The following is a 12640-nucleotide window of genomic DNA, read 5'->3' on the forward strand; positions in this document are numbered from 1 at the left end:
GCATGGAAGCCATGCTGGTATATAAACTGTGTGATGCAGCAGTAAATTGTGAGAAGACTCCACGGCACCCATGGCTGTATCTCTCTCCCACACATTGTTCTGGGACAACTGGGTTGTTTGACAGCACCGTCACTCTTTACTCAGCTCTTGTGAGGCCCCATCTGGGCCTGCATCCAGGCCTGAGGCCCCCCACTACAGGAAGGACGTGGAGCTCCCAGAATGGGTCCAGTAGAGAACTACGAAAGTGAACAGAGGGCTGGGAGCACCTCTCCTATGAAAAAAGGTTGAGGGAACTGGGATTGTTTAGTTTGGAGAAGAGAAGGTTCTGGGGAGATCTCATTGTGGCCTTCCAGTATATGAAAGGTGTATATAAACAGGAGGAGGGTACCTCCATCTATGCAGGTGGATAGTGATAGGACAAGGGGCAAATGGCCTTAAACTTAGACGGGGAGGTTTAGGTTAGATAGTGGGAGAAGGTTTTTCACTCAGAGAGCAGTGATGCACAGGAACAGGTTGCCCAAGGAGGTTGTAGATGCCCTGTACCTGGATGCATTCAAGGCCAGCTTGGATGTGGCTCTGAGCAGCCTGGTCTCATGGTTCTCTATTGTCCAGTGCATGTAGATAGTAGGACAAGGATATAGAAAATTTTCATCTCTATTATATTTCACATAGAAAAAATTGCACAGTGATATACAGAAAGGTTTTGTCTACCCATCACCATTTCAGTGTTTAAATCCCTTCTGCACCCATTCTGGAGAACAGTAAAATCCCCACACATCCATTCATATCTTTTTTTTCTTCCACCTTGAACTCAGTGGCAATGTAGATTGCATACTCTGTACATACAAGCAGCATCAACAGAAAGAAGTTAAATAACGATGCTAGAAGTAAGCACTTATTGTCAAAGCCTTCTTTGAATGAACAACAGTCAGGACAGCCTGGTTCTGAGACTGCTAATATGAGTGAATCTCTGGAGAGCTGAAGAAATGGATATGCTTGAAGTACTTGTTGATCTAATTCTTCTGGGAATACATAAAAATAGTTGTAATGAGATAGAAAGGATATGGTATATATTTTCAAAAGTTTGAATTTTCACAATAATTGTCCTTACCCATAGCAAAGTTGTGGGGCTGGACTAGATGTTCTTTGAAGGCACCTTCCAACCCAAACCATTCTAGTATTAATGAGTTTGTCTGAGTGGGCTGAGAACAGGGCATCCCTCTTTTCTCCAGAATTTGTGCCTTTTTCTCATGGGTGCATGCTATATTTATTTGCCCAACAGCTGTTTAAAAGACTTCAGTTATGATTTTTATTAAAAAAAATAAATCAAGAAAAATATTATGTATTAGAAATAACACAGGAAATATCAATAGTAATGAATACAAAATTGACTCTCATCTTACACCTATGAAAGCAGGCAGTTCCAGTCTGAAGAACTTCTGGATCATTCCTAATTGCATGCCCTATATTAACCACATCTGTTTTGTGTGAGAATGTTGTACCATACATGATATCAGCTTAATGAATCACATCAGTTGCAGTGAGACAGAATCCTTACTATTGCACTGTGGATATCTAAAGGTGGTACTGTCTTTGAATGCCAATGACATCCAAGTTTTGTGATTCAAATAGGTCTATGGGGAATTCATCCTGAATGCTGAAGAATCCACCAGTGAAATGATTTGAATAGTTAAAACACAGAACTGATGATTTCTACATAAGACAAAAGACAGCAATCAAGTCCTTATTCTCACTCTGTAGGTGAAGATAGACTCTATATGAAAAGGTAAATGTTGTCCACAAAAGAATAATTAACCTTGTTCTCCCAATTCTCCCTACATCACTTGTTATTTGTAAAAATATGAGAAGCATCAGATGTAGTAAGTGGACAAAGTGTGTGCAGCGCAGCGTACTACACTCACCTGTAAACAGGCACCAGTAGTAAATATTCTTAAAATTACAAAGAAATTCTATAACATGTACCTGTATGTGGGGGTAGGATTTCCATGAGCTTGACAATTCAGAGACACTTTCTTCTCTTCAGAATCAGTGGGAAAAATCACATCATCTGGCTCTTGTACAAATACTGGTCCATAATCGACACTTTCTGTGGAAACAGAAGTACTGTTGGTTCAAAAGCCTAAAGAAGCTGATGTTTTATAGCTTTTGTAAAGTTACAGTTTACACAATTGTCTTTGTTTCGAAGAGATTTAAACCATATTACTTCAGATGACATATTAAAAAGCAATAGTTAAAATATACATATATACAAAAGGAATATTTTTAATTTATCAGTGAAATAGTATCATTTAAGGTAAGAGTTAAAATGGCATTCTTAACAGACATATTTTGGTCTGAAGCCTAATGCGCAGGTCTGAGGGCAGATGATAGTGGATATAACTGCTTCAAATCAGTGTCAGACCACACAAGAAAGGTAGAAGTCATAATCCAATAATAAAGAAGAAATTGCTTACCCCCTTTCAAGGCTCAGGGCTCATCAAACACTTCAAAGGAGGCAATCTCCAAGTAGAAATGCTTCCCTTGCAGCTAACAGCCCTTAAATGATGTTAGGGGTGACCCTCTGTGTGACCCTCTGGATCACACAGGCTTTCACCAGTGCTCCCAGGACTGACTACACTCCTTCACCAAGTGTCCAATCACTAGTTCAGCCTGTGGCTTAATGGTTCCCATAGAGCAGATAAAGGGAATTAAGAATGAATGAATTCTGCTTATACACAGAAAAGTAAACAAAAATCCTCGTCAGCTCATATCACAGAAAACTGAGACATGGCTTTACCCTTTAAAACAAATAGTTTCTAAGAAAAGTCATTTGTAAAACTAGTGACAGCAATCAGTTTCTACTAATAAATAGTATATATGAAAATCTGACATTTCATTATCCTTCATTGTCTTTTCTAATTTTGGTATACATTTGTATCCTCATATGAATTTATATTTCTGAACAAGAAAAACTGGATAGATGCATAGAATATGTATATATGTCTTGTTCTTTCATAGTGTGGAGAGGGAAGTTTAACCTTCAGAAAAGCAAAAGGCTGTAAATGTAGCATTCATCATATGGAAGATTCAAATGCTCACTATGCAACAGGAGACTGCAGAATTTGAATTAATTCAGGCTTACTCCAAAATCCTTAGTCACTTAGGCACAAAATACTCATCCAAATTCGAGCACAAGCCTAAAGATTTGAGTGAGCAGGGAAGTAGCCACTTTGCCCTATCACCTGAAGTGTAGTATGAAGTATAGGAGAAACAGGGTTTTGTCTCATTTTATGAGTACAGTGCATTGTATGGAATCCTTCTTGTTGGAATATAAATGATTTTGGACGTATACCATCAAAGAACTCATGTACCCAGAGTTTAGAAACAGCAAGAATTAAATAACAATTGCAAAATTAAGTAAGATGTAGGTGTTATTCTGTGTAGATTAACAGGTATTAGGGTGATTAGGGTGTACTGATGAGGACTAGTAGTTTTGTTTTCTCACTGGAAGTAATCAATTAGAGAGAATATTTTATTACACTCTGTGATTGCTAGAAAGGAAGGAAAATGCTGCAATGCTACATAGGTGCCAGAATCACTATCAATAGAGATGTTTCTCCTATAACCAAGAGAACATCTTGGATGGAGACCAATATTCTGAAAGGTTGTGGCCAAACAGATACTTTTGTTATGAAGTATAAAAAAAAAATAAAAAAAATATTGCATTCCTTGTTTGCAATAAGACAATAGAGGAGCTTAAGAGCATGCAAGTCTTGTTTCTAAAAGATGAGAATATGAAGTTAATTGCTTATCTGCATTACAGATAGAGTGTGGAATTCTGGTACAGATTATTTAGAGTCTCAAAAATGACATAATAAATTAATTGGTTCATCAGTTTTTAGCTTAACTGACTAACCTACTTCCCAGACAAATTATCCACTCCACACCAGAAGAACTGAAGAAATAGATCTATTCTGAAGAGACCAAAGTGTTTAAAAAAAATGCCTAGTCTTAAACAAAGTATAAATTATTAAGCTTACTAAATGATTGCTTAAATAAAATGCAGTGGGATGCGATATGTGATATGCAAGATGTTATGACAGATCACCTAGAAATACTATATTTAAACTCCAGTGACAGACCATAAACTGGAAATCTTCAGTGCTCTATACCTCCTCTCTATATTTCAAAAGCAATGAAAGGAATATACTGAAGACGCCAAAATTTCATTTAAATATTTTAAAATATATATTCAAATTAAAATATTCTTTGGTTTATGGTTAAAAATAAAATTTTCAATTTTCTTAAACATAGTACTAATAAAAGCTCTGAAACTGTGAGGTTTAAGAACATTTTTCAGAAGCCAGTATACACTGATAATTTTTGCTATTTCATGGTTTTATGGGACTCAGGAATGCAAGTAGGTGATTCAGTTGTCTTAAATACCTGAAAATAAATAAATAAATATGTGTAAATTTTCAAACATGTATGTATATATTTAATCTTTTTTTTTTTTCTTTTTGTTTTTTTTTTTTTTCTGGAATAAAAATATGAATATATAAAGCACTAATCATACTACAGAGACTTCTGTCATTGTAGACTAAACATCTGAATTTTCAGGAAAAATTAATTGATTTTTGGCTGTCTTTTGCTATCCAACTTATCAGATTTTATTTTAAACAGCAGTTACTTCCAAATGTTTTTCAACATTTTCATACTAAAGAAAATAATTAAAGAACAAAAATCTTAAGTTATATTTTTAATATTCAATTTATTGATAAGAGAATATAGTTGATATTTAGCATTGAGATACATTATTGGCTTCAAAAATCTTGAAATTCTTATATCCTCTCAGTGCTTAATAATTTTCAGTTTGTCAATACTGTTTCATGTTTTGAATAACACCATTTCTTCCTTATCCATTATCCTAGCTTTATTGTTTCTGAGGCAGACATCATCTCTGAGGGAATAACAAGTAGACTAAAACCTGAAGTGTTCAGATAAAACCAGTTCGTGATCAGTATGGGAGTTCTGACTCAGGGTTCGTAGAAATGGGTGAATTTCATCTGTCACTGATTTTAAGGACTGGAAATACTGAGTAGGTGTCATATTAAAACATTTTTAACTTAATTGCCAGTCTTGGTGTATTATTTGGGAATGTTTAGTCACCCAGGAATTCCAAGTTGTATATACATTAACTACAACAGCAAATACTTAGGAGAGCTTGACTGCATTCTGCTTGAGGATTCCAGTCTGATGTGTATTACCACATGAATTTCACCTGATTACAACTGGGTATTGTTTAATTTCTCTTTTAGGAGCACTGCACCACATATTAAACACATATTTAATCACCATTAAAAACCCAGATACCATTTTCTCAGTCTACAGCATAATTGCATGTTGATTAATATTCAGAGATTGCTCGTATGTGCTTCTATAAACTGGACTGAAGAACTGCTCAGTTATGCTCAAGAAAGCCAACATGAGGGTATTATCTGTGATTCTTTCCTCTGTTACTTCCTTAGACAGACTATTGTTTTAAAATCCTCTAACCTCTCTACCTCTCCCTCTCCATCCTTCCTTCCTTTCTTCCTCTTCCACCTTTTTTCCACATGTTCCTTTCTTTGAGTATCAAATTCAGATAAATATACTTAAATAAATAATAAAGAAATGGCTTCTTTAAACATATGCAAACATGACAAAATATGTATTATTACTGTTAATTATTGAATTTAAATGTAAATTAGACCATATTGCACCCATAAATTTATCTGTACAAGCAAGCATACAATAGGGTTGACTATACAAAGCAGGTAATTTAGAAAAAAGTTATTTTAAGAGATTTATTATTCATCATTAATTGATGTTACTATCATATTTGGATAAATAAGAAAAATTCCAAAAGGACAAAATAGATAAGCTGGAGAGGCATTTTATTATTCTGGTCTTCAAATTTAAGTATATTAATTTAAAATATCAAACTATGCTGTTATGCAGTTTCAAATCCCTAGCTTTCTATTTTAATGTGACAAAAACTGTATGAAACAGTGCTGCATAGCGTTATTTAAGAAAAAAATATTTTAACTGATTTCCTTGAGGCTAATCTGAAGGATCTGAAGGGAAAGATTCTCAGTTCTCAGTGTTGTATTTAATTTAACTTAAAAATGTGTTTGAAAATTACTGAAATAAACTGTTAAAAATATTCTGTTTTTGAAAAAAAAAATGTTGGCCAATTATAAGCATGGTCTTTTAGGAGAGGCTTACCATCATGTTTGAAGGCCTCTGAAAAGTGATAGAGGTTTGTTGGGGAACGATAAGGTTGTGCAGCTCCTCTCCAGCCTGGTGAAGGTACACTTCCTAATGAAGGACTGCTTAATCGCGGTCTGTTCTTTGAATTAGATGAAGCTAAAGATGAACTACCAGATTTGATTCTTAGAATAGCAGCATATGAAGTAGGGATACCAGGAACAGCTTCTGAATATTCTGGAAAAGCAAACAAACAAACAAACAAACAAAAAAAACCACTAAAAAACAAAACTAAACAAAAAATACCTTCAAACTTCAAAAGAAGTGAACATTCAATAAAGGCAAGCAGGCTATTTAGTTATCCAGTTTTAAAAACAACAAACAAACCTATTAACAAGAATAGAATAGAAAACATATTTTTATTTTATTGGGCAATTTAAAAATAATAATAATTAAAAAAAAAAAAGTAAAGAACTTTTATACATAAAAGGAATGCCATAGACTTCATAGTCCACAACTTGGACTCAGATTCTAGACAGAAATGGGTAGCAACATAGAGATCTAAGAGAGAAAATTCCTCTGTACTTTTAAAACAATATAACTTTCATGTTTATTAAATATCTTAGTTATGGTAATTCTTTTTCTATATTTTTAATTCTTTTTCTTCATTGCAAAGTCTCCAGTAGAAAAGTGCTGTCTTATATTACACTGTATTTGCAGTGCAGAACTACCGGCAGAAGCTAGATATGCTCCTAGTTTCAGTGCTACTCTGCAAGTCAAGTGAGTTAGCTAAAAAGCCTTAGAGCCTGTTTGCAGAAGTATCTCTCCCATAAACATGTATACGCCAAAAACCAACTCGACTTGGACTTCATAACTGCTTTTTTTCCTTTCTGTTTATGCTATTTCTAGACTAATGCCGTAGTCTAGAATTAAGGAGTAGTGCCCAGGTTGTTAGATCCTGCCTAATGCCAAATAGAAGAATAATAAATTATATCATTATAATAGATAAAGTATTACTATATAGTATTACTGCAAGAATCAAGCAAGTAGAACTCCCATTGAAATCAAGAACAGCTGGAGAACCAAATTCTTATGGAGAAAAGAAAAAAAATTAAAAAAAATACACTGATATGAACGAGTAAAGGGAGACAGACAGATATGAACTACTGGCATTAATAAACATTTTTCTGTTGTCTCAATTGATGAGACATTTTAAATTTTTTGTCACACTGGCCTAACAGGAAAAATGAAAAACTATGAGTGTACTTTTCAAAAATTTTGGCTGCATAAACAACTGTAATAAGATTTTGTCAGTGTATGAAGCCATGGTCACACTTCACAGCTTTTAAAAAAATCTTCTAAGCATAAATATTTCATATCCCAGTTGGTTTATAATTAGAGAAGTATGTATTTTGTTTTATAAAGATCGTGACAGTGAACACCTAGAGTATTTCATGTTTTGGAAAAGGTCATTCCCATGCTGTCCTTATTGTCTCTGATCAAATATTAAAAATGCTGATAACAATTACAAGAGGCTGGTATTTGGAAAAGGAGATAAACAGTACCTGAAAATATCTAATATATCTTCTTCTATGCAAACTGCAAATCTATAAATTACTTGTTGATGTAATATCTCATTTAAAATTAGGATTTACATACAAGTGTTGGCAACTATATGGGAAAGGCAAAAATAAGTAATCAGCTCAATTTATTTTTTTCATTGTTTGTTTTATACTGACATCATAAACTATTTATTTTAGAAGTTTATTATGCTTCATATATATATTAAATCATCTTTCCAGGCACACAAAGATGGGAAAAATAAAGCATAATTATACAAAATGGAATTTGGAATTGCCAACCCTGCAGCCAGCAGTTCATACTCCATCCTTGACCACCGCAGAAGACAGAATAAATCACAGAATCACAGAATTGTAGGGGTTGGAAGGGACCTCTAGAAATCATCGAGTCCAACCCCCCTGCCAAAGCAGGCTCCCTACACCACGTTGCACAGGTAGGCGTCCAGGCAGGTCTTAAATATCTCCAGAGAAGGAGATTCCACCACCTCCCTGGGCAGCCTGTTCCAGTGCTCCATTACTCTCACTGTAAAGCAGTTCTTGCACACATTCGTGCAGAACTTCCTATGCTGTACTTTCATCCCATCACCCCTAGTCCTGTCCCCACGCACTACTGAAAAGAGACCAGACTCACCACTATGGCTCCCACACCTCAGGTATTTATAAACCTGAATCAAGTCCCCTCTCAGCCTTCTTTTTTCATGGCTAAACAGACCCAGTTCCCTAAGTCTCTCCTCATAGGGGAGAAATCCTCAGGGCATCCCAGGAACCTCAATGGTGACTTGCTTTTTTGTTTGCCATATACCAGTATCAAGGTATTTTACTTATAAAATAACAATTTCCCAGTAAATATTGATAAAAACCTTTACAGTTTCATTAAAAAACCATTACCATTAAAATTTCTCTGAGACCAGAATGAGAAGGTCATTCCACTTTCTTATTTCTTTTTATACTTTTGAGGTATTTTGGTTTCACAAAGTACGAATTTTTCTTATGAACAAAAGTCACATTTTGGTTTTTAAAATATAAATAATTTTAGATAAATGATCTGCAGCAGAGCTTTTAATAATTAAACTTATTACATGAAGTGCTTAATGCAGTGCTGACATCTTCCTCTTTATCAGAGAATGGGAAATGTGAACATAAAGGAAAGGGACCCTGCACCTAACAGTCTACATCAGAAGATGGAAATGCTCAGTTGTGAATGTGGCAGTCCTGGTTGCAGGATAGCTCTACTGTAAGAAAGCATTGTTCACTGTGAAGATCCTCACATACAGCTCATAACCTTTGATACTCTCCCTGGAAATGTTGCAAGATATCTGAAAATATGAAGACTGGAATACAGTACTGTTTTTCTCACATGGAGTTTTGAAAAAAGGACATAAGGCACCATACAAGGGACTCTTGCTTTGATGAAACACCACATCTCTCTGTCTTGTAAATGTACACATATCTTTCTGTTCCTAATTCAAGGTGAGAAAATGATTTTTAAACTACCTGAGAAAAACGAGGAAGCAGAAAGATAGTGCTAACTCAAGAATCACAGAGAGATTCCTATTTAAACTTTTATTAAAAAATAAACTATCATATATTTCTAGTAGAGGTAATTATTCTGTTCTACAGAGTCCATTTCTACAGCTGGTTTCTGACCTTTCATAATGTAATTGTTTTCCTTTGCTGGGGAAAATAAACATGGTGAAACACCACTCTAACTGAGGTAGCTTTGTCATACTTATGGGGATGCTGCATCTGAAAAAAAATTTCTCTTTTAAAATATATCTGGAAATGCTATATAAATATTAAAAGCAAATATTTCTTGTTGTTTACTGAAAGCCCGAAGCCTGTGATCATTTCTGACAAATAGAGTAAAAACCAGACATACCTGAAAACAAAACCTATTTTCTAATCCAAATGTTTGCCTCCAGAGATTTAGATTTCTAGTTGCAGTGTCTTAATTAAAACATATTTTCATTGGTGTACCATTACAGTAAATTTATTCTTTTAATTTGGCTTGGATTAGACTTCTCAGATCTAGGTGATTAAATTTATTTTCCACTACTTACATACATAGTTAAACTGCTAAGGCATAAATGTTACCCTGTAATGTGTTTTTATCAGACAATCCTTAAAGGCTTTCAGAAACTTCACTGAATACCCATGAATATATTTTAAAAATCTGGTGCACTTGAGTTTCACAGTAAAATTATATTTTTCTTAGTTTTATTCTTAGAAATAATTATGAACTTGGGACAAAGCTTCTAAGGGTTTTTCATCTGCTAGCAGACCCAGCTAATGAATTTCTAGGCCCAGTGAAAATATTAAGCAGAAGCGGCTAGCAACAAAGCACAATAAAATCAGCTGCTTACATTAGCTTTCATAGTTTTTTGCACTAGAATTATAACTATCAAAAAAAAAAAAAAAAAGAAGAATACTTTTAAGATAGACTATTCTTTTTCTTTCCAACATCCAAACTATGATTTGACTGAGTTTTTGCAACTTTATAATGCATCTGTGTCAAATCATTAAATTATTCACTCAGTTTTTATTATTTCCAGCACATGCTACTGTTTAGCCTTTCTTTGGTCAGATTTAACAACTAGGAAAAACAGCAATAGAGGTAACAGAGAAACTCTCTTCTACTGATTGCAAATATGTTTTTTATTTTTCTATTGGAAATAAAAGAATATAATTTCTTTAAATTACAACATTTACTTTCAGTATATTTAATTTCATTTCAAAAGTTGACTATGAAAAGAGAGATCTTTTTTTCTGTGGATGGAACATGTTTATCTATGCTTCTATGCATATATATAGTAAGTCCTTTTCTTTTTTTTTTTTTCTTCTTTATGTGGCTCCTGGTCAGTAACTAACTCATCTATTTTTTTCAGCTACTAGATTGAAATGGTAGTTTGCCTTATAATACTTGCAAATGTGACCTTCTTTTGTGTATTTATGCTAGCAACCATGTTTAATAAAATGCCACTAAGAATGCTAACATGTAGTTGTTGTTTTTTTCCATTGTTACTTTTAATTAAATTGTTCCATGGAACTATTAATTCTTCAAAGTTTATAGGAACAAAAAAATAAAAAATTGCCTTCAGTCTGCAAATTTTGGATGTTATTAGTATTGCTCTCCAGTAATTTCAAAGAAAAAAAATTTCTCTTTTGTTCTTTTTATGTGCATCCCAAGGTGAACTCAACTTGGCTACTGGGGTAAAAGGGAGCAAGAAACTCTTTTACAAATATATTAACAGAGGACCAGAAGAATCTCCATTCTTTAGTGGACACAGCTGGGAATGTGCCACTGAGGATAAGGAAGAGGCTGAGGATCTCAATGCCTTCTTTATGTCTGTCTTTAAAAGTCAGACCAGTTATCTTCAGAGTATTCTACTCTCTGACCTGGAAGTCCCAGATGGGGAGAAGAATAAAGCCCCCATGATTCTGGAGGAAAGATTCAGTAACTAAAAACCATCAACTGCAAAAAGAATGAAAGAGAAAAAATTAAAGTCAGTAGATTTTTGTCTTTCTGTCTGATTCTCTTCTGTGCACTTTCCACATTGTGTCATATTGATTTGTCCGACATTTTACTTTAAAGATATTGTTATATCCTAATTAATAGTCAAAATAACATGAAATACAAAACAAACAAGTAAACAAAAAAAATGCAGACACATTTCAAAAATGAATAACAACAGATGAAAAGACTAAGACCATCACTGAGGAGTCTCACTGAGACCATCATTTAAAATATCTAAAATCTTGGTAGGTACATGTGACCTGGTAAGTCTAGGTTCACTTTGAATGTAGTGAAGAGAGAGTAACATAGCGTGTGACATGATGGACTTTCCCAGTAAATAACAACTTTTTGATACTGATTTTAATAGGGACTTCGGCAAGAGAGTGATGTAAATTTTGAATCCAAAATTCTTTTTGCAGATGTTTTCAGTTTTCAGTAGTTCACTGATCGTGGAAGATACAAAAGTATTAAATTTGAATATCCAAAATAGCTCCTCTCTTCTCAGAATTTGGTTTTATCTTAGAAAAGTGGTCAGCTTCAAATTTGTAGACATGGAATACCAGAGACAGGCACGAAACAAAATAAAAAGAGAGATATTTTGTTGTCTTTAAAACTAACAAAAATAAAGTGGTTTGAAGACTTGAAGCATTCAGTGAAAAATAATGAAGAATATTTCCAGTAACTATTAGGAAATGAATCAGTGTCTTTGAAAAACTGTGCTGCTAGAGTAAATTTAAATGTCATGAATTTTTATGGGGAATTATTTTGAATAATATAAAGATATTTTTGTATTTTTAGTCTCTGTTTTCTTTCTTACTGGGACAAACAAACAAACAATCTATTTTGTAACTTGCTGTCAATTTGTATTTATGGGGAAGCAAATAGACATTCAGTATGTGCCTAATTATTTCTATTTTGCATCCAATTTATGAAATCCTCCAGATCAAAAAACCTGAACTTTAACTTTGAACATTTTCAGCTACAGAATGCTTACAACTGCAGTCATAATAATAAAATTAATATATATAATTATAGAACTCTCATTCAAAAGAAAAATCATCTTAAATCGAGATGTTTGATGCTTTGAGTGTATTTAGTCACTTTTTTTTTTTTTTTTTTTTTTTCTCAGATCATTTAATATTTGTCCTCCTTACTCCCGGACTCTCTCATCAACCTCCAGGGTCCGGGATTCCTGAGGGAGAGCCCTTTCACTAAAGACAGAAGCGAAGAAGGCGTTCAGTATTTCCGCCTTCTCAGCATCCCCTGTTACCAGAGCGCCCCCCTCACTTAGTATGGG

General features: G+C 34.0%; 1 protein-coding gene across 11 annotated transcripts in view; it reads right to left on the reverse strand.

Annotated features, from left to right (window-relative positions):
• Positions 1 to 12640, reverse strand: part of CNTN5 (contactin 5) — a 538457-nt gene that overhangs the window by 196923 nt on the left and 328894 nt on the right. For 8 of the 11 annotated variants that reach the window (XM_085508884.1, XM_032442190.2, XM_032442192.2 and 5 more), the window contains 2 exons: positions 6268 to 6486; positions 1984 to 2107 (listed from right to left, as the gene is read on the reverse strand). In XM_085508884.1, coding sequence (XP_085365010.1) covers positions 1984 to 2107; positions 6268 to 6486 — 343 coding nt within the window. The remainder of the gene's footprint in view (positions 1 to 1983; positions 2108 to 6267; positions 6487 to 12640) is intronic. The other 3 variants (XM_015852279.3, XM_085508922.1, XM_085508927.1) reach the window with 1 other exon arrangement.

The sequence above is a fragment of the Coturnix japonica genome, chromosome 1 (assembly GCF_054131305.1).
Source record: "Coturnix japonica strain WE chromosome 1, WE-NBRP24, whole genome shotgun sequence".
Lineage (NCBI taxonomy): Eukaryota > Metazoa > Chordata > Aves > Galliformes > Phasianidae > Coturnix > Coturnix japonica.